General features: G+C 37.1%; 1 protein-coding gene across 11 annotated transcripts in view; it reads right to left on the reverse strand.

Moving 5' to 3' along the window:
* Positions 1-23,606, reverse strand: part of SUPT3H (SPT3 homolog, SAGA and STAGA complex component) — a 565,741-nt gene that overhangs the window by 116,031 nt on the left and 426,104 nt on the right. For 9 of the 11 annotated variants that reach the window (XR_010126711.1, XR_010126712.1, XR_010126713.1 and 6 more), the window contains 2 exons: positions 18,997-19,109; positions 17,811-17,918 (listed from right to left, as the gene is read on the reverse strand). Coding sequence is in view for 5 of the 11 variants with exons in the window: in XM_063666242.1 (XP_063522312.1) it covers positions 17,811-17,918; positions 18,997-19,109 (221 nt within the window). In the remaining 6 variants the exon portion in view is untranslated. Of the gene's footprint in view, positions 1-11,845; positions 11,911-17,810; positions 17,919-18,996; positions 19,110-23,606 lie in introns of all 11 variants that reach the window. The other 2 variants (XR_010126708.1, XM_054490206.2) reach the window with 1 other exon arrangement.

Genomic DNA, 23,606 nt, shown 5'->3' on the forward strand with positions numbered 1-23,606 from the left:
AAATGTACATATTTGTTATTAATAATCTTATATCAGCTATAAAACATGTGAAGAGCATTATACTTATACATCAATTCATCTTTAGCATCCTGATCAGGCCTAAATTTTAGGATATTCTTTAAATTTTCAAAAACTAAACCCAAATATTTGACAAAATACTGAGACCTGTTTATAGAGTGCAGAAATCTCTCTGGGAACTAAACTCTCTATTTCTTTAAGAAAAGTATTAGCTGTTTGGAAAAGTTCTCCATATGTCAGGTCCTCTTCCTCATGGCTGCATTCACACTCTATTCTTGTATCCTCAACTAGAAACTGATGCTGGGTATTAGAAGCTGAAATAGCATATGGAGTTCTACATATTTTCCGGATTTGACTGTTGTCTCTCTGCTTTTCTTTGCTGGTTTACAATGAACAAAATATCTTAGCAGTTTAAACTCTCAACGGTGGTGCAGGAAGTTATACTAAAACTTAGGTTTGCCCCTGGATCTCTCACTGAACCTTTTTCTCCCAACTTAAAAGTTCTTGGCAGGGTTAGTGTCCTATCCTTTCTCAGCCTTCCCCTTACCAGAGTGAGTGTTTAAGAAGCATCTAGAATCTCATTCAACTGCATCTTATTCTTTCCACATCTATAATGGTAAACTAGATCTTTTGATAAATGTAAAATCTTAAGTCTTACAGAGAAGTAACACTTACCTCAGACTATAGCATCTGAAAGGCTAGTACTACTATTACTAATTTTGCAGACCACAAAAGTTGATGTGATCTGGCCAAGGAAGTACTGTCTTTCTTCTGTTACACACATAGCTCCTCCAAAGTTTCATCCTTATGGAGAATTTTTTTCACATGAAGGTGGGCCATTCATTGGCCAAAGGATATAGTGTACAACATATGTAATTTTCTCATTTAAAAGTTTGAGATGGTAACTGTTAAAATGCAGTTCTTATATAACTAGAAAAAGCTTTTATTTATTTTTTTCTTTGTATAAATGTTTGCAGTACAAGTGTGATTATGTTACATACATAGATTAGAGTGGTAAAGTTAGGGCTTTTAGGATATCCATTTTTTGAGTAACATAGTTACTCATTAAGTAATTTCTCATCATCTATCCCTACTTACTCCCAACCTTCCAAATCTCCATTGTCTATCATTCCACACTCTACCTCTATGTGTACACATTATTTAGCTCTCACTTATAAGTAAGAACATGCAATATTTGACTTTCTGTTTCTGAGCTGTTTCACATAAGATGATTGCCTCTAGTTCCACCCATGTTGTAAAAAATATTATTTCGTTCCTTATTTCTTTTTTGAGACAGTATCTTGCTCTGTCCCCCAGGCTGGAGTACAGTGGTGCGATCTTGACTCACTGCAACTTCTGTCACCCAAGTTCAAGTGATTCTCATGCTTAAGCCACCCAAATAGCTGGGACTACAGGCACACCCACCGCGCCTGGCTAATTTTTGTATTGTTAGTAGAGACAGGGTTTTGCCACGTTAGCCAGGCTGGTATCAAATTCCTGACCTCAAGTGATCCACCTGCCTCGGCCTCCCAACGTGCTGGAATTACAGGCATAAGCCACTGTACCTGACCCATTCTTTTCCATTTCTGAATATTATTCCATTGTGTATACATGCCACATTTTCTTTACCTATTCATCTGTTGATGGAAACTTAGGTTGACTGTATCTTTGCCAAAGTAAATAGGGGTGCAAATAAACATATGAGAGGAGGTATCTTTTTGATGTAATGATTTCTTTTCCTTTGACTAGATACCCAGTAATGAGATTGCTGGATTGAATGATAGTTCTATTTTCAGTTAAGAAATAGCTATACTGGCCAGGCGCAGTGGCTCATGCCTATAATCCCAGCACTTTGGGAGGCTGAGGTGGGTGGATCACTAGAGGTCAAGAGTTTGAGACCAGCATGGCCAACATGGTGAAACCCTGTCTCTACTAAAAATATAAAAAAATTAGCCAGGTGTGATGGCACTTGCCTGTAATCCCAGCTACTCGGGAGGCTGAGGCAAGGGAATCGCTTGAACCCAGGAGGTGGAGGTTGCAGTGAGCCCAGATCATGCCACTGCACTCCAGCCTGGGTACCAGAGTGAGACACTGTCTCAAAAAAAAAAAAAAAAAATCCATACTGTTTTCAATAGAAGTTGTACTAATTTACATTCCCAACAACAGTGTACATGAGTTCCCTTTTCTCCATATCCTCACCAACACGTTATTTTCTCTTTTTAATAATAGCCATTCTGATTGGTGTAAAATGATATCTCATTGTGGTTTTCATTTGCATTTCTCTGATTAGTGATGTTGAGCATTTCTTTATGTGCCTGTTGGCCATTGGTATGTCTTATTTTAAAAAATGCCTATTCATTTCCTTTGACTACTTTTTAATGGGATTACTTGGTGTTTTTTGTTGTTGCTGTTGTTTAGCTGTTTGAGTTCCTTGTAAATTCTGGCTGTTAGTCTCCTGTCGGATGCACAATTTGCAAACGTTTTCTCCCATTCTGTAGGTTCTTTGCTCACTATCTTTTTTTTTTTTTTTTTTTTGAGGCCGAGTCTCACTTTGTAGCCCAGGCTGGAGTGCAGTGGTGTAATCTCAGCTTACTGCAACCTCCGCCTCCTGGGGTCAGGCGATTCTCCTGCCTCAGCCTCCTGTCACTATCTTATGTCTTTTGCCATGCAGAAGCTTTTTAGTTTAATTAAGTCCCATTGTCTATTTCTTTTTTTTTTTTTACCTGTGCTTTTGAGGTCTTAGTCATGAATTCTTCACCTAGACCAATGTCCAGAAGAGTTTTCCTCAGGTTTACTTTGAGTATTTTTTTTATAGTTTCGGGTCTTACCTTTAAGTCTTTATTCCATCTTGAGTTGATTTTTGTATATGATAAGAGATATGGGACCAGTTTCATTCTTCTGCATATGGTGATCCAATTCCCCAGCTCCTTTTTCTGAAGAGGGTGTCCTTTCCCCAGTGTATGTTCTTGTTAACTTAGGCAAAGTTTAGTTGGCTGTAAATACATGGTTTTATTTCTGGGTTACCTACTCTCTTCCATTGATCTATGTGTCTATTTTTATATCAGTACCATGCTGTTTTGTTACTATGGCCTCACAGTATAATCTGAAGTCAGGAAATATAATGTCTTCAGCTTTGTTGTTTTTGCTTAAGATTGTTTTGCCTATTCGAGCACTTTTTTGGTTCCATATGAATTTTAGGATTTTTTTTTCTAATTCTGTAAAGGATGGGGTTGGTATTTTGATAGAGATTGCACTGGATCTGTACAATGCTTTGGGCAGTATAATCATTTTAATGATATTAATTCTTCTGATCCATAAGCATGGGATGGTTTTCCATTTGTCAGTATCCTCTACAATTACTTTCATCGCTGGTTTGTAGTTTTCTTTGTAGAGATCTTTCATTTCATTGGTTAAATATTACTAGATATTTTGTTATTTTCTTTGTAGTACTTTAAATGAGACTGCCCTTTTGATTTCTTTCTCAGCTAGATTATCGGTGAATAGAAACACTACTGATTTTTGTACAATGATTTTGTATACTCAAACTTTGAATTCATTCAACAAATTTGAGAGGTTTTTGGTGGAATCTTTAGGTTTTTCTACATATAAGATCATATAATCAGCAAACAGGAATAATTTTACTTCTTCTTTTCCAATTTGGATAACTTTTATTTCTTTCTCCTGCTTTATTGTTCTGGTTAGGACTTCCAGTACTATGTTGAATAGGAGTGGTTAAAGTGGGCATCATTGTCTTGTTACAGTTCTTTGAGGGAACGCTTTCAACTTTTTCCACTTCAGTATGATGTTGGCTGTGGGTTTGTAGTATATGGCCTTTACTACTGTGAGGTATATTCCTTTTATGCCTAGTTTGTTAAGGACTTTTATAATGCAGGGATGCTGAATTGTATCAAATGCTTTTTCTGTACCTATTTAGATAATCACGATTTTTGTCCTTCATTCTGTTTATGTAATGTATCCCATTTATTGATTTGTGTATGTTGCATCCTTGCATCCCTGGTATAAAACTCACTCGATCATAGTAATTATCTTTATGATATGCTAGTAGATTTGGTTTGTTAGTATTTTGTTGACGATTTTGGAGTCTGTGTTCATCAGGGATATTGGTCTGTACTTTTCTGTTTTTGTTGTGTCCTTGCCTGGTTTTGGTATCAGGATGGTAATGACCTCAAAGAATTATTTATGGAGAATTCCCTACTCCTTAATTTTTTGGGGCAGGTTCAGGAGGACTGGTATTAACTCTTCTTTGTACACATTTGGCTGTCAATCCATCTGGTCCTGAACTCTTTTTTGTTGGGAGATTTTTAAATTACTGATTCAATCTTGGTACTTGTTATTGGTCTATTCAGGATTTCTATTTCTTCTGGGTTCAGTATTGGGAGGTTGTATGTTTCCAGGAATTTATCCATTTCTTCCAGGTTTTCTACTTTGTGAGTGTATAGTTGCTCATAATAATCTGTGACAATCTTTTGTATGTTTGTTGTATCTGTTGTAATATCTCCTTGTTCACTTCTGGTTTTGTTTATTTGGATCCTCTCTCTTCCTGGTTAGTCTTGCTAGCAATTTACCAATTTCGTTTATCTTTTTGAAGAACCAACTTTTAATTTCCTTGATCTTTTGTATTTTTTTTTGTCTTTATTTTTATTTAGTTCTGCTCAGGTCTTTGTTATTTCTTTTCTTCTGATAATTCTGGGTTTGGTATTTTCTTGCTTTTCTAATTCCTTGAGACAGAATGACAGGTCATCAATTTGGGATCTTTCTGCTTTTTTGATATATAGGCATTTAATGCTACAAACTTCCCTTTAGCACTGCTTTTGCTGTATACCACAAGTTTCAGTGTGTTGTGTTTCCATTTTCATTTGTTTCAAAAAATCTTTTAATGTGTCTTAATTTCTTCATGATCATTCCAGAGTATATTGTTTAATTTCCATGTATTTTTATGCTTTCTGAAGTTCCTCTTGTTACTGGTTACAGATTTATTCCACTGTGGTCTGAGAAGATACTTGATTTTAAAAATCTCTTAAGACTTGTTTAGTGGCCTAACATGTGATATCTACCTTGGCGAATGTTCCATGTGCTGATAAGAAGAATGTATATTCTGTAGTTGTTGGGTAGAATGTTCTGTAAATGATTGTTGAAGTCCTTTTGGTCTAAAGTCCAATTTAAGTCCAATATGTCTTTGTTGACTTTCTGTCTCAACCATTTGACTAATGCTGTCAGTAGGGTGTTGAAGCTGTCCATTATTACTGTATTGCTGTCTATCTCTTTAGGTCTAGTAATAGGTCTAGTAATATTTGTTTAGGTCTAGTAATATTTGTTTCATGAATCTGAGCCTTCCGGTGTTGGGTGCATATATACTTAGAATTGTTTTAGCCTCTTGCTGAATTGATTCCTTTATTATTATGTAGTGACTTTGTCTTTTTTCCTATTTTTGATATAACGTCTGTGTTATCTAAGTATCACTACTGCTGTTCACTTTTGCTTTATATCTGCATGAAATATCTTTTTCCTCCCTTTCACTTTCAGTCCATATATGTCTTTATAGGTAAAGTGAGTTTCTTGTAAGCAACGTATAGTTAAATCATGTTTTGTTTTTTCTATCCATTCTGCCAATCTTTATTTTTTAAGTGGAGCATTTAATCCATTTATGTCACGGTTAATATTGATAAGTGAGGTTTTGCGCCTGTGATATTGTTAATTATTTTCTAGTTGTTTGATAAATTATTTGTCTCTTTTTCTCTTTGTGGTTTGGTGGAATTCTGCCAAATTGCCATTTGATTCATTTCTCTTCCTTCTTTGTGTGATATTTTATAAGACCTGAGAATTTTATACTTTTGTGTCTCTGTATGATGGTGAATACTAACCTTTTGTTTCCATGTTTAGGACTCCTTTGAGCATTTTGTGTAAGGTCAGACTAGTGTAATGAAGTCCCTCAGTGTTTGCTTACCTGGGAAAAGCTATTTCTCCTTCATTTATGAAGCTTAATCTTACTGTATACAAAATTCTTGGCTGACAGTTTTTCTTCTTTCAGTACTTTGAAAATGCCATCCCATTATTTCCTAGCCTGCCTGTAAGGTTTTGCTGAGAAGTCTGCTGTTAGTCTGATGGGGTTTTCTTATAAGTGACTGAAAAAGGTTTTCTTTAATTAAAACCAGAAAGGTGTTTAAGGAAAAAAATAATAGAGATTCACTAAATTCAAGGATTCATACATTATTATCTCTGGATGGGACATAAGAATGGTCTATTCTAAATGTTTCCAACTCCTACACAATTTTATAGATGAAAGAGTGAAAATACGGGACATGTCCAAGGCTACAACAATAGTATTACAGATATAACTATACATCAAATCTCTTGGCTTGTAATACACGTAGTGAGTGTAGAGATTTTATTATTATATGCAGGATTACTTGAACCATTATAGCATCATAGCTGAAGTTTCCAGTGAGTAAAACTCAAAATGTAGCAAAAGTCTGAATATAGAAAGAAGTGTATAAATCAGTAGAAAATAATTAAAGCCTCTGAAGTGGAACATTATTAATTCTGATGCCACTAATTTCAAATTCAAGAGAATACAGGCATAGACTGGGATAATACTTTCCTCAGGAAAACTTTGTTGTAAAATAACTCCAATTTAATAGTTTTCAACAGGATCGGGGAGAAATGTTTAAATATACGGAGAAAAATGTAAAGAATTTTTTAAAACTTATAAAAAATTAATTTATGTATACATCACTAGGTTAATTACAACTCCTTCTCACATACTTTGTGAATCAAATTAACTGAAGAGGTCTTTTAGGTAACATTTTGTTACCATAGTTTTAGTTACTGAATGAGATGCAGAGTACAATAGCTGAAATTCTTATAAGCTTTGAATAGGTAATAAAAAAAAAAACAACAAGTATATGAAAGCACTGAAGACTGATCAAAACCAGACTGAAACTGGAAACGGTAGTATGTACTTTTAGAAGGGAATGTCAGTGGGTGGATTTCCTGTCTTTACAGTTTTAGCCTAAGGGCAGCATCCAGTGGGTAGAGGAGTGGCTGACATATAATCTTAGATCCTTGATAAACGAGATGCCAGAGGTCGGGCAATCACAGTAGGTGAGGAATGAGAAAGGAAATCCCCAAAGGGACAGAAAAGAAAGAGGGGGAGCCCAAAATTCAGTGTACAAATTTTACCCGAATCTTTTTTTGTGGATGGGGAGAGATGGGGTCTCACTATGTCCGGGCTAGTCTGAAACTCCTAGGCTAAAGTGATCTTCCTATCTCAGCCTCCTGAGTAGCTGAAATAACAAGTGCCATCATGTATGGCTTTCCTCAAATCTTTTACTAACCCCTAAGTTCTTCCTGTATGGTATGAAATGCATGCAATCTCACTAAAGCAAAAAGAAATGAAAAGACATTCTAGTTGCTGCCACTGAAGAGGAGTTCAAAGTTTACAGGTGAGTCTAGAAAAGTAACTTCCCTGCTGAACACATATACCAACACCACTACCACCACCACCAATAAAAACAATATATTCATAGGAATAAAACAGAATCCTAAAATGCCTATGATGTATTACTCACAATGTCCACTTTACAATTCAAAATTACCAGATATGCAAAACACAAGAAAGCATGACTTATATTCAATGGAGACCAATAAAATTCACATATTTAATTTTGCAATCAAAAATTTTAAAACAGCAATTCTAACCATGCTCCAAAGCACAAAATAAAATACATTTGTAACAAACGGACAAATAAAAAATAATGACAGATAAACGGAAACTATAAAAAATCAAACAGAAATTCTAGAAGTATAAAATAAAATATCAGAAATAAAATATTACTAGATGGGTGTCACAGTAGATTGGAGCTGACAGAAAGAAATGTATAGAAGATAAAAGTTCAATAGAATTGCTCCAATCTGAAGAATAGAGAGAAAATATTAAAAGAGGAATTAAAAAGCACCTGAGTTACCTATGGAATAATATGAAAGTAACTAATACAATGTACTTGGAGTTTCAGAAGTGAAGGAGAGGGAATAAGGCAGAAAAAAATCTGAAGAAATAACTGCCAAAAAGTCCCCTAATTTGGTTAAAGACATACACTCTTTGATTCAAGAGATTCAAGATTCAAGAATCTCGGTGAATTTTCGGCAGGATAAATACAAAGAAAACCATGTCTATGGATATCATGGCCAAACAGCTGAACATCAAAAGTAAAAATACAATTCTGAAAGCATCCAGAGAAAACAACACATTGGACACAGGGAAACAATAATAGAAATCTACTGACTTATGATTGAAAACAATAGAGAAAAAAGTGGAATGACATCATTAAAATACTGAAAAATAAAACTTTCGAGACAGAATCCTGTATCTAATGAAACATCATCCAAGAATGAAGAAAAAGTAAAGACTTTTTCAGAAATATCAAAACTAAGATAACCATCACTAGCTAACTTGCACTACAACGAATGTTAAACAAAATTTAGCAGAACAGAAAAGAAAAATGATACAAGAAAACTCTAATTATGAAAGAGAAATAAAGAACAATGGGAATGGTAAACAATAAGCTCTTTTTTTTAGTTGCTTCTCAGCCTTTTGGCTAAGATCAAGTGAAGCTCTATTTTTTCTCTTAGTTTCATTAAAACACACTAGATTATTTAAGACAAAAATTATGGTATTATGGCTTACAATATATATAGACATAGTATGCATGACAATTATAGCATAAAGGACCTGGACCTATATATATACAAGAGTCTTACATTTTATGTGAGTTAAGCAGTATAATAACTCCCAAGTACACTGAACATTTAAGGATGTACATTGTAATCCTTACCATGACTACTGAAAAAAGGATGCAAAAAGATATCATAAAGAAATCAATATATAAATTAAAAGGAATTTCTAAAAAACACACAACCCAAAAGAAGACAGGAAAGAGAAACAGATAAACAATAAGAGAGGAAATAAGCAGAAAACAAATAGGAAAAGTTACCCTATATCCAACCACGTGAATTAATACACCAAATATCACAGAATTATGGACTACAATTAAAAGATACAGATGGGGGGAGGGCACGGCAGTTCATGCCTATAATCCCAGCACTTTGGGAGTCCGAGGTGGGTGGACCGCTTGAGCCCAGGAGTTTGAGAATAGCCTGGGCAACACAGTGAAACCCTGTCTCTACAAAAAAAATACAATAATTAGCTAGGCGTAGTGGTGCATGCCTGTAGTCCCAGCTACTCAGGAGGCTGAGGTGGGATGATTACTTGAGCCTGGGAGATTCAGGCTGCAGTGAGCTATGATGATGCTACTATACTCCAGCCTGGGAGACAAAGCAAGACCCTCTCTCCAAAAAAAAAAAGAAAAAGAAAAAAGAAAAGAAAAAAAGATACAGACAGACAGAAAGGAGGAATAAAGAAGCAAGACCCAATTATTTGCTGACTGTAAGAGATGACTTTAAATATATTATATTTATCTTTCAATACAGGCATACCTCACTTTATTGCACTTTGCTTTATTGTGCTTCATAGATGTTGTATGTTTTGCAAATTTAAGGTTTGTGGTAACCCTAAATCAAGCAAGTCTTATCAGTGCCATTTTTCCAAAAGCATGTATGTGTCCAACTTTATGTCTCTGTGTCATATTTTGGTACTTTTCACAGTATATTTCAAATATTTTCATTATTATTTTATCTGTTATGGTGATCTGTGATCTTTAGTGTTACTACTGTAATTGTCTTGGGGCGCCATGAACTGTATTCATATGAGATAGCAAATTTAATAAATGTGTTTGTTCTGACTACTCCACTGACTAGCTGTTCCTCCATCTTTCTTCCCTCAGGCCTCCCTATTCCCTGAGACACAACAATACTGAAATTAGGCCAATTAATAACCCTACAATGGCCTCTAAGTATTTCAGATGTAAGGAAGAGTTGCATGTCTCTCACTTTAAATCAAAGGCTACAAATGATTAAGCTTAGTGAAGGAGGCATGTTGAAAGCCAAGACAGGATGAAAGCTAGCCCTCTTGCCCCAAATAGCCAAGCTGTGAGTACCAAGGCAAAGTTCTTGAAGAAAATTAAAAAATGCTGGTCCACTGAACACACAAATGATAAGAAGGTGAAACAGCCTTATTGCTGATATGGAGAACGTTTCAGTAGGATGAATAGAAGATCAAACTAGCCAAGACATTTCCTTAAGCCAAAGCCTAATCCAGAGCAAGGTGCTAACTCTCTTTAATTCTGTGAAGGCCGAGAGAGATGAGAAACACGCAAAAGAAAAGTTAGAGGCTACCAGAGACTGGTTCATAAGATTTAGGAAAGAAGCCATCTCTATAATATAAAAGTGCAAGGTGAAGCAGCGAATGATGATGTAGAAGCTGTAGCAAGTTGTTCTGAAGGTTAAGCTAAGATCAATGATGAAGATGGCTACACACAACAACGGATATTCATTGTAGATGAAATGGCTGTTAGAAGAAGATGCCATCTTGACCATTCATAGCTAGAGAGGAGAAATCAATGCCTGGCTTCAAAGCTTCAAAGCTGACTCTCTTGTCAGGGGCTCATGCAGCTGGTGATTTTAAGTTTTAGTCAGTGTTCATGTACTATTCTAAATATCAGGATCCTGAAGAATTATGCTAAATCTATTCTGCTTATGCTCTATAAATGGAACAACAAAGCCTAGATGACAGCATATCCATTTACAGCATGGCTTATTGAATATTTTAAGTCTGGTGTTGAGACCTACTATTCTGGAAAAAAAGATTCCTTTCAAAATAATTACTGCTCATTGACAATGTATCTGGTCACCCAAGAGCTCTGCTGGAGAAGTACAAAAAGATGAACATTGCCTTCACGATAGCTGACAAAATCCATTCTGCAGCACGGTTCAAGAAATAATTTCAACTTTCAAATTTTATTACTTAAGAAATATATTACATAAGACTATTGCTGCCATAGATGGTGATTCCTCTGATGGATCCAAGGAAAGTAAATGAAAATCTTCTGGAAAGGATTCATTATTCTACATGCCACTAAGAACGTCTGTGATTCATGTGAAGAGGTCAAAATATCAACATTTACAGGAGTTTGGAAGAAGCTGATTCCAACTATCATGAATGGCTTTGAGTGGTCCAGACTTCAGTGGAGGAGGTAACTGCAGATGTGGTATAAATGGCAGGAGAACTAAAAGTGCAGCCTGAAGATGTAACTGAACTGCCCAATCTCATGATAAAACTTGAATGGGTGAGAGTTGTTGCTTATGGATGAGTCAAGAAAGTGGTTTCTTGAGAAGATGTCTATATCTGGTGAAGATGCTGTGAACATTTTTAAAAATAACTACAAAAACTCCTACAAAGGACTTAGACTTAGTTCCATAAACTTAGCTGATAAAGCAATGTCAGGGTTTGAGAGAACTGACTTCAATTATGAAAGAAGTACTGCTATGGGTAAATGCTATCAAACAATATCACATGCTACAGAGAAATCTTTCAAGAAAGGAAGAGTCAATCAATGTGGCAAACTTCACACTGTTGTCTTATCTTAAGATATTGCCACAGCTACCCCAACCTTCAGCAACCACCACCCTGATCAATCAGTAGCCATTAACATCAAGGCAAAACCTTCCACCAGCAAAAAGATTATGACATGCTAATGACTCAGATGATAATTAGCATTTAAAAAATAAAGTATTTTAAAGTTAAGGTATGTACATGTTTTAGACATAATGCCATTGCAGACTTATAGACTACAGTATAGTGTAAACATAATTTTTATATGCACCAGGAAAGCAGAAAATTCGTGTGACTCACTTTATTGCAATATTCACTTCAATATGGTGGTATGGAAACAAACCTGCAATATCTCTGAAGTATGCCTGCAGAAACATACAAATATATTGAAAGGAAGTGGATGGAAAAACATATTATGTAAACAGCAATCACACGGCTGGAATGGCTAAATCAATCAGATAAACAGACTTCATATGTACAGCATTTTCAGTAAGAAAAAGATATTTCATAAGTATAAAAAAGAGAGAAAATCCACGTTCATGGGTTGTGAGACTTAGTATTGCTAAAACATATCCCAAACTGATGTAAGCATTCAACCTAATTCCGTTCAAAATCCCACCAGGCTTTTCTTTTTTCTTTTTCTTTCTTTGGCAGTAACTAACAAGTTGATTCTAAAATTTACATAGAAATGCGAAGAACACAGCATGTCCATATTAAGCTTAAAAAATAACAGAGTTTGAAGACTTACATTATAATCAAATAAACACAAATGAAACTCCAAAAATAAATCCATTTAGATATATTGTTCAAGCAATCCAATAGGAGAAAAGAGTCTTTCAGCAAATAGTTCTGCAATAACTAGGTATCCATAAGTAAAAATTGGATTTGGCTTCAACTCATACAATAAATGGATTTTAATTTGACCAGATTAATAGAATTAAATACAAAAACCAAATGGATAAGGCTTCTAGAAGAAAACACAGAACAATATCATCATGACATGGGAGTAGCCAAAGGTTTCTTAGGACACAGGCAATAAATATAAAAGAAAAAAATTGTGTAAGGAAGGGATCCAGTTTCAGCTTTCTACATATGGCTAGCTAGTTTTCCCAGCACCATTTATTAAATAGGGAATCCTTTCCCCATTTCTTGTTTTTGTCAGATTTGTCAAAGATCAGATGGTTGTGGATGTGTGGTATTATTTCTGACGGCTCTGTTCTGTTCCATTGGTGTACATCTCTGTTTTGGTACAAGTACCATGCTGTTTTGGTTAGAGAAACTGGATCCCTTCCTTACACCTTATACAAAAATTAATTCGAGATGGATTAAAGACTTAAATGTTAGACCTAAAACTATAAAAACCCTAGAAGAAAACCTAGGCAATACCATTCAGGACACAGACATGGGCAAGGACTTCATGACTGAAACACCAAAAGCAATGGCAACAAAAGCCAAATTTGACAAATGGGATCTAATTAAACTAAAGAGCTTCTGCACAGCAAAAGAAACTACCATCAGAGTGAACAGGCAACCTACAGAATGGGAGAAAATTTTTACAATCTACCCATCTGACAAAGGGCTAATATCCAGAATCTACAAAGAACTTAAACAAATTTACAAGAAAAAGTCAAACAACCCAATCAAAAAGTGGGCAAAGGATATGAACAGACACTTCTCAAGAGAAGACATTTATGCAGCTAACAGACACATGAAAAAATGCTCATCATCACTGGCCAGCAGAGAAATGCAAATCAAAACCACAATGACATACCATCTCACACCAGTTACAATGGCAATCATTAAAAAGTCAGGAAACAAGTGCTGGAGAGGATGTGGAGAAATAGGAACACTTTTACACTGTTGGTGGGACTGTAAACTAGTTCAACCATTGTGGAAGACAGTGTGGTGATTCCTCAAGGATCTAGAACTAGAAATACCATTTGACCCAGCCATCCCATTACTGGCTATATACCCAAAGGATTATAAATTATGTTGTTGCTATAAAGACACATGCACACATATGTTTATTGTGGCACTATTCACAATAGCAAAGACTTGGAACTAACCCAAATGTCCATCAATGATAGACTGGATTAAGAAAATGTGGCACATATACACCATGGAATACTATGCAGCCATAAAAAAGGATGAGTTCATGTCCTTTGTAGGGACATAGATGAAGCTGGAAACATCATTCTGAGCAAACTAACGCAAGGACAGAAAACCAAACACCGCATGTTCTCACTCATAGGTGGGAATTGAACAATGAGAACACTTGGAGACAGGGTGGGGAACATCACACACCAGGGCCTATTGTGGGGTGGGGGGAATGGGGAGGGATAGCGTTAGAAGACATACCTTGTGTAAATGACGAGTTAATGGGTGCAGCACACCAACATGGCACATGTATACATATGTAACAAACCTGCAGGTTGTGCACATGTACCCCAGAACTTAAAGTATAATTTTAAAAAAATTTAAAAAATAAATAAATGCAAGGAGAATACTGTCAAAAAAAAAAAGAAAAAAAAAGAAAAAAATTGGATAAATTAGGCTTCATCAGAAACTTAAAATTTCTCAGCTAACAAACGGAGAGAAAAATATGTGAAAAATATGTGTTTGATACAGGACTGTTGTCACAAGACATGTAAAGAACTACAAACTGGTAAGAAAAGTCAGCCCCTTTGCCTGCAAAAAAAAAAAAAAATGGGTAAAGGATTTGAAGACACACTTCTCAGCTTAAGATACATAAATGGCCAATCAATACATTAAAAAAAGTGCCCAACCTTATCAGTCATCAGAGAAATACGCACTTAAACTGTTATCAGAAAATATCCACTAGAATGGCTAAAAGTAAAAATAACAATGCCAAATGTTGATGAAGTTGTGGAGCAACTGGAACTCTAATACACTGTTGGTGGAAGTATAAAATGGTACAACCTCTTTGGAAAAAAAGTCGGTTTCTTTAAAAACCAAACACATGCCTAACTCTATGACCCAACAATTTCATTCACTGCCATCTACCTAAGAAAAACGAAAGCATTTGTCCTTCCAGACTTGTACAATAATATTCACAGCAGGTTTATTCATAATACCTCAGAAACTGATGACAGTCCAGATATTCACCAACATGAGAATGCATAAACTGATATGTTCACGCAACTCTATTCTTTATGTAGAAGTACTTTTAAATAGTTGAAGACTTATATTTCATAGTCTCTTCTCTTTAATGGTCAAACACCTCAAGTTCATCCCAGCGGTTATTACAAGAAATGTTTTTCAGTTTCTTCACACACCTGCCCCCTCTCCCATGACTCTCCTTTAGACATGCTCCACTGTGTCAATGTCCATTCTATAGGATGATGCCCAACACTAAAAAAAATTCCTAATCAGTCACATCACAATATTGGCTTCTAAGAAATTCACAGGCAAATAAAAATCTCAAAATCATTTTAATGTATGGTATTATTAATCTACATTTTCCTCATTATCAATCATACCAACCGCACTACTGGCCCACAATTCTTCATAATGTATTTTAAAAAATAGCCAAGCATAGTGGTGTGCCTGTAGTCCCAGCTACATGGGAGGATGAGGCAGAGAGATGGCTTGAGGCCAGGAGATCAAGGCTGTAGTGCACTATGATCATGCCTGTGAATAGCCACTGCACTCCAGCCTGGGCAACACAGAAAATCTAGAAAGTTAACTTGAATTAATATTAAACTTGCTAATCTAGTAAGAACCCAAGCTTAACCAGCCCAGTTCCTTATATGGTTAGTGCTCACGAATGATACCCCTTAAAATAAAATGCAGTGTGTATTAACCCACATCTTGAGTTTCCAATTCTAATCCACTGTACATGGCACTACCATTTGGATCTTAAAACACCCTTTTGAACTCCTCACCCTTCAGCCAAGAAACCATCAACCATTCATTCCTTCCTAACTCTAGCAGTCTGAGACGCTATATAATCTGAGCCTTAATTTTCTAATCCAAGTGCCTACTATTCCTCTTTAATGAACCTTAATCCTTGAATATTTTAAACAGCATTGGGTTTTTCTCCTTGTAAAATGGTACTTATGCTGTCTGTGAGTCCTAGAGTATTATCCTAAGTTCTACCTTATCATCGTCCTATTTTTCTTTTAACCTCAGCTTTCTCTCTTAAAGTCTTTGACTGCAACTAGAGAAGGTTTTTGTTTTGTTTTTTTAAACTTCTGTATTTTCTGTCTGAGTCACTCATTTGGAAACTAGTATATGCCATCTTAAACTGTTTGTTCAATTATTTGCTTATTTGTTTTACAAAATATCCTGTCTCCCTGAACAGAGATCATATCAGTTTCCAGAGCCTCACTTTGGACTCAATTTGGTACAGTATTTGATGTACAGGCCCTTGATGTTGGCTGCTGATTTTGTCAGGTGATAAAGGGCAGGAAGGAAGACTTCCAGTCTCTGAATATTCATCTTGACTACCAGTCACAGGAGAGGAGGGGTGTCTGCCAGCCAGAAAAAAGTTTGAGCCTTATACTAACATATTCTGTCAGGAGGCTCTCTGACACTCATGCTCCCACCTCCCAGAGAGCCCAGGAAATCCAGCACATATAGGATATTCCTCTCAATTGCTGGGTAGCTGGGAACAGCGGCTGCGGTTGCTGAGCAGTTGCCTAGGGCAGCTTGGCCACCCTGGAGAACCAAGAAAAGAGGGGAAATAAAGAGTTTTCCTAGGCATGCAAGCAATCACTTGAATGTTAAAAGAAAACTAGGCTCGTTGTGTTCACAGTAAATTTTCTCAGTTAGAAATGTTATAACAAATTTGTCTGATGTTAATGGAAAGCATACTTATACACATATTCATAAAGTGAACATGCATCAAAGACATTTTAAAGGGTGTTTTTTGACATCATAATTCGAGTTTGTAACATAAAGAAAACAAATAGTGATTAATCAACTAAGTAAGCTTTAGGGACTTTTGTATGTTGACTGATAATGACGTATGACCTTTTCTAAGAAAAAAATGGATTTTTAATGGGCATAAACATTTTAATCCCTATTTGGTTTCCAAGCCAATTTGATTTTCCGAGGGGCATAAGAAAACGTTAAATTGTCCTTTTGTTTGTAATAAGATGCTATATGGGCATATATGTTACCATATGTTCTATGTATCCTAGAGCAGAGAAATTTAAACCTAGGGTCCATAGGGTTCACAGATCCCTTGGATCCACAGAATGGCTTCAGAATGTCTCTGAACAATCTGAAACTGTAGGCAAAATTTGTGAATGTGTTTATAGAAAAAGAGTTTATAGTTTTCATCAGATTCTCAAAGGGGTCTGTGACCTAAAGAAGACTACAACTACTTCTTAGAGATGATTTGAACCACTATCCTTGCCTACAGATATTTAACAAGGAGTAGACATGTGTAATTAAGGTATGGCTGTAAAACAGAGCTTAGCCATTTTCAGGTTATATATTCCAACCAACTTGATCCAAAACTTACTTCACAACTCTACATGCAGATGCGAACTTAACCTTCTTGCTGTCTTATCTATGGATATTCGATTGAATTACGTGAAACTGCTGTTTTTGTTAGTGAAAAGGGTCAAATATTGGCAAATACATTCAAGATACTGCAATACATTTCTGGTTTTGAGGTAGATGCTGTTTACAGAGGATATTCTGTATACTAAAAGTGGTGCACAGTTATTATACAGAGCCTTAAAATTGGAAAGAAAACTTTACAGTTCCCATAGCAAAGCCAGATCAGAAAAGAATATAATTTTCACATAGTAGGGGCAATCTAAAAACTCAAGATGAATGAAGACAAGCTTCTTTAAATCATTTTTAGAGATGAATCAATAATTGAAATGGAAAGTTATCAATAAATGCCAGGGATTATTATGTGAATAATAATGATAACACTCTTATCTTCTGAAGCACAAAGAAATAAACGACTTTTCCAACATTACCTAAACCAGTTTTTCATCTCCCATAAAAATAAGAAATGCCTTGCAACTATCCCTTTCAATGAAGGGCTAGGAAAGCTAAGTGAAGCAAGAAAAAGGTGAAAAAAATCATTGTCTTAAGTGGACTGTCAGGGCCTGGCACACAGTAGGTGCTCAATTAAATACTTATTTGAATGTCTAATGTATTAAGATTATTTGACTGAAGGTTATACACTCCTGCATAATCTTTATTAAAGAACCACTAACGTAAATACCAGATATGTGTCAAAATTCACAAATGTTTTAAGACAGATTTTTTTTGTACTTACCTCAGCAGAGTTGTGATACTGAATGAAGGTTGCAGAAATGGCATGGCTGAAGGGGTCCCCTGCCTTGGTTACCATGTCTTGCCTCACAAGAAGAGCCAGATCCACTAACTAGAAGACCAGAAGAATGACAGTCACATAGCTAGAAATAATCATGAATGCCACTGAAGTGGCAAACCTAAAAGCAACACATTCTGAATGTTACTGATAATCCTGCTTGCCTAAAAATCTATATTGTAGACATGAGCACACACTTTCATTGACTGGTGAATGGACCTAGTCATGATATATTCTGACTTTTTAGGAGAGTAGTTCTCAAAATTTATTTCACAGTCACTAGTGCAGATTTCTGGGCTTTAAGTCCAGAGATTCTAATTCAGTAGGTCTGTTTTAAGCATATAGTCTAGGAATTTGCTTATTTTATTTTATTTTATTAATTTTTGAAATGGAGTTTCGCTCTTGTTGCCCAGGCTGGAGTGCAATGGTGCGACTTCAGCTTACTGCAACCTCGGCCTCCTAGGTTCAAACGATTCTCCTGCCTCAGCCTCCCCGAGTAGCTGGGACTACAGGCGCCCGCCACCATGCCTGGTTAACTTTTTTTTGGTATTATTAGTAGAGATGTGGTTTCACCATATTGGCCAGGCTGGTCTTGAACTCCTGACCTCAGGTGATCCACCCACCTCGGCCTCCCAAAGTGTTGGGATTATAGGCAAGAGCCACCGTGCCTGGCCGGAATTTGCATTTTAAACAAGAACCAAGGAGATGCTGATGCCTGTGGTCTAAAGACCACAACTTGAGAAAGTCTTTTAGAGGGCAAGATTCCAGACCCAGAATTTGGTAAGTACTCTTAAATTCTCACATATGTAGAAAGGTGTTTTTCAAAGCTCAAAAATAATCTCTAAACAAGGCAGATGTGGACTTGAGTTCAATGTCAAGAAAAAGCATGCAGGGATTCCATTTCTCATTAAGATAAAGGTGCAAGAAACTCTTTTTTATCCTAACATCCACTTGAATTGAGGATGCAGAGACACATAACTGAACTAAATTTTAGAAAATGATGTAAATGTCACAGGAGAGAATTCATGGCTGTTATTACTGGTAGAGCAGCAGGGAGAAGAAGAATTGATCATGGGCAGAGATAAAGAAAAACCAGCCAGCGTGGCCCGACATGACAGATTAGAATTCTTACCTGTGCCACAGTTTCATATGCTAAATATGCTAAGATTTCCATTGCGACAACATTGGGTTTTATCTCCATACTGCTGCAGTCCAACCAGTCTCGAAATTTGGAAGCTTTTTTGGCTGGCCATTTAAAAAAAACAAGTGCAGAAATTTTAATTTTTAAAGTGTTTTAATACTGCACATTACTATCACAAAATTAAAAAAGTATACTCAGAATTGTACACAAAAAATAATGCACATAAAATGCAATAATTAATGTCTAGATATTCTGGCCCCAAGAAATCCAAGTTTTAACTCTCAGTTATAAGGCAATACAATGGTTGTTTTCAACAACTCTCTTACGTATTTGGGTCTTTTATTTTACACCTATGCTATATGACATAGTATATATTAAACCATTTAATATTTAATACTTCTCACACTGTCAGATTTACCATTGGCTACAGCTTATGTTACAACAAGAAGTCAGAAGATGTTCTTGTCTGATGTAACCTTAATTTACTCATATAGAAAGAAAATCTTGCAAGAAAGAACCTGTGATGAAAAAAGAAACATACAGAAACTATTGCTGATACTTTTCAAAAATATTCTCTAGTCTCAGAGGAAAATGGCAGATAGCAGGCAGGATTAACTTGCAGCTCCCGCTTGGATGGGTAGAGCAGCATGTGGAGACCCACACTGTGAACTTCTGCTCCAAGAACTACCGCAGGAATATACCACAAAAGCCGAGAGCCACAGACCCCTTGAAGGAGGTGGACCACCGCTGCAGGCTCTGTGGGACGCAGAGGAACTGTGAGTAGGCTTGCTTTCTCAGCTAGGAAGCCAGTAGCCTGGGGAAAGTTCTCAGCCCTGCTCACCAGCCGCCTGGAAATAAAGTTGGTGCTGTTACGGGCAAGGGTCATGGTGGAGTGAGACCGGCCTTTCGGGCTGTGGGCTGCATGGGAGCTGGGTGAGGCCTGCGGCTGCCGGCTTTCCCCCACTTCCCTGGCGACCTGCGTGGGACAAGAGGCAGCCATAATGCCCCTGGGAACGGTAACTCCCTTGTTCTAGAAGCCAAACCCTCATCCCCCACAGCAGCCGCAAGCCCCGCCCAAGAAGAGTCTGAGCTCAGACATGCCTAACCCTGCCTCCACCTCATGGCAACCCAAATATCGTATGCTCTCACTTATAACTGAGAGCTAAACTATGAGGACGCAAAGGCATAAGAATGATACAATGGAATTTGGGGACTCAGGGGAAAGGGTAGGAGGGGGGTGAGGGATAAAAGACTGCACATTGGGTACAATATACACACTGCTCGGGTGATGGGTGCACCAAAATCTCAGAAATCGCTACTAAAGATTCATGTAGGCTGGGCGCGGTGGCTCACGCCTGTAATCCCAGCACTTTGGGAGGTCGGGGCGGGAGGATCACGAGGTCAGGAGATCGAGACCATCCTGGCTAATACGGTGAAACCCCGTCTCTACTAAAAATACAAAAAAAATTAGCCGAGCATGGTAGCGGGTGCCTGTAGTCCCAGCTACTCGGGAGGCTGAGGCAGGAGAATGGCGTGAACCTGGGAGGCGGAGCTTGCAGTGAGCCGAGATCGCGCCACTGCACTCCAGCCTGGGAAAGAGCGAGACTGTCAAAAAAAAAAAAAAAAAAAGATTCATGTAACTAAACACCACCGGTTCCCCCAAAAAACCTACTGAAATAAATACGTTTAAAAAAAGTGTCTAGGTCGGGCGCGGTGGCTCACGCCTGTAATCCCAGCACTTCGGGAGGCCAAGGTGGGCAGATCAGGAGGTCAAGAGATGGAGACCACCCTGGCCAACATGGTGAAACCCCATCTCTACTAAAAATACAAAAAATTAGCTGGGCGTGGTGGTGCGTGCCTGTAGTCCCAACTACTCGTGAGGCTGAGGCAGGAGAATCGCTTGAAACTGGAAGGCGGAGGTTGCAGTGAGCCGAGATGGCGCCACTGCACAACAAGAGCGAAACTGTCTCAAAAAAAAAAAAAAAAAAAAAAAAAAAAAGTCTATTACTAGAATGGCTCAAAGTTGTAAATTTAAAGTTAAATAAACTGACATCTGGTCTAATCTAAGCCTGTGGTTACATTTTTTCTGATTATGAAGATGTCTAAATTCTTAAGCCTGACTCAAAACCATCCAGACTGATTCCAAGTAGCCTTTAGGATATTTCCCTATTAAACCATCACCTGGCCTTGAGTCTTTTCCTCTGTGTGTCTACGCCTACTCCTTTCCTTCCATGGAATGCTCTCCCATCACTCTTCTTCATTCATATGAATCTTGATCATACAGGCCAAAGGTATACTTCCCTACTCTAGCCATTTATTGAACACTGATACCATCAGATATTCTTTCACAAATGCTTATAATTTCTTAAGCCATATTACAAATTTTTGTGGGAGAAGACCATGCCTTATGTCTCTGCATGTGTAATAGTACCAAGCATATACAGAACCAAGCACGTATGCAACCTTTAGTTAAATATCTCTACACTGCCACAGTGCTAAGCAGTCTAATTTGATACAGGGACTTCATTAGACATTATTCATTTAACTAGTAACCTAGAGGGAAAGATTGATAGTGAAGATTTTATGAAATCTGTAAGATTTTCTTTATAATCCACTGATTATTCTTTTGATTAATCTGGCCCCACAGGTCTATAAAACACTTAACAGTAACTCAAAGCATGATATTTTGATCCTTCTATATAGAATCTTCAAGGATTCCACATACAGAAGAGTTCTCTTTCAAATAAATCATGGAAAACATTAAGTCCTGCTATCGAAGCATATACCCAAAGCTGTCAAATATGGCAGAATTATGATAATCCCCCTTAAAGCTATCTCCCCAAAGTAACAAATCTTCCAAATACTTTCTGACATGCAACATTCCATCTAACTAGTATGCTGCAATAGCTCACAAACACTTGTTTAACATCTGTGGAATACTTCTGAAGTTAAAGTTAACAGGCAGCAATTTGGCAAGATCAATGATATGTACATTAATCACTTATCTCCTTGACAGATCTTTAGGACAGAAACAGATATTTTGTGACTGTGCTCTAAACAGTTAATTTTAAAAGTGAGGGAAAGGATCATTATTAATATTCAGTTGGATCTATCCACATAAGCAACAGAATTAGCTTCCTTGCTAGATTGTAACCACCAAGAATGCAGGGACAAGGACCATATATCTCCAACTGTATCCCTAGCAGCTAGAATACTGCCTGGCATTAGTAGACTCACAAGAAATATTTCCAGAAGAAATGAATAAATGAATGAATAAAGCATTTTTTAAATAAAAGAGTAGAGTCCAAACTTTTCTATTCATCAAAAGACATGCATAGAAGTCCCAAAAATCACTTGGGTTATTGCTGTTCCACCAAGTGGTGGAGATTCTTTGAGAGCTAATTCCTTCCCTGTCACCTGGAGAAGGATGGCTTTAGAGCCTGACCCTTCCAAGGTATTGTTGGTTCCAGCAAAAGAGGCACAGATACCTCTAGTTAAGACAGTTTGTTTTCATCAAGAGGTGAGAGGGGCCTCAGAATAAACAAGTTCCTTCTCCTTCACCCCTCTTCCCAACGTATCAGGAGAAAGGATAACCTGGAAATTGACTAACAACTTAAACAGAATCCTGAGCAATGGTCAAAAGTTCCTAGGATTATTAGCTTTGTAATACTACCTGGATTTTCAGCCTGTGCTGAACTTAAAAAACAACTTTGCATGATAATTTCATATGGAAATTTAAGGTTAATCTCACATACTTTTTATCTTTCTTATCAATGATCACTAACAAAATTTAAGTTTCTTGCAATATTCCATTCTCTCATGCCTGCATACTATTCGGTGATTTCTATCCCATCCCTTCCCAACAGTCTTTCCATTCCCAGTCCTTTCCTTAGGGTCCTCTGGAATGCTCATTCCACTCAGAAGAAACTACTTTGCAACTTCAACCTAATTGAAAATAGCCTTCTTCAGAGGGCATGGATTTCCCTGGAAACTTCTCTAGCAGGAGTTCCTTATTCCTTTCCTTTATACATATTTATGGGCAACTACTTTGGCCAGTGTGTTCATTTCCCCATATAAGGGGGGACCTGGAGTCAATGTCTTCATTCTCTTAGTTTCTTCCACAGGAAAAAAATAAGTAGAATGACAGCAAACTTCTACCAACAACAGGGGCCAAAAGACAAGGGAATTATGTCTTAACAAGTAACTATCAGCTTACCATTTCCTACCCAACTAAACAATCACTTAAGTATGGAGGCAAAATAAAGCCATTTAAGAAAAAAAAATGAGTGTTTTAAGCTTGTACAGAGCTGTAGGAAAAAATGACATTAGGCCAAGAAGGAAAGGTTAAGTACTTACGAATGTTTTTTTTTTTTTTTGAGACGGAGTCTCGCCCTGTCCCCCAGGCTGATAGTGCAATGGCGCGATTGTGGCTCACTGCAACCTCCACCTCCCAGGTTCTAGTGACTCTCCTGCCTTGGCCTCCCAAGTAGCTGGGATTACAGGCATGCACCACCACGCCTGGCTAGTTTGTCTGTTTGTTTGTTTTTTGTATTTTTAGTAGAGACAGGGTTTTACCATGTTGGTCAGGCTGGTCTCTAACT

This window comes from Pongo pygmaeus, chromosome 5 (genome assembly GCF_028885625.2).
Source record: "Pongo pygmaeus isolate AG05252 chromosome 5, NHGRI_mPonPyg2-v2.0_pri, whole genome shotgun sequence".
Lineage (NCBI taxonomy): Eukaryota > Metazoa > Chordata > Mammalia > Primates > Hominidae > Pongo > Pongo pygmaeus.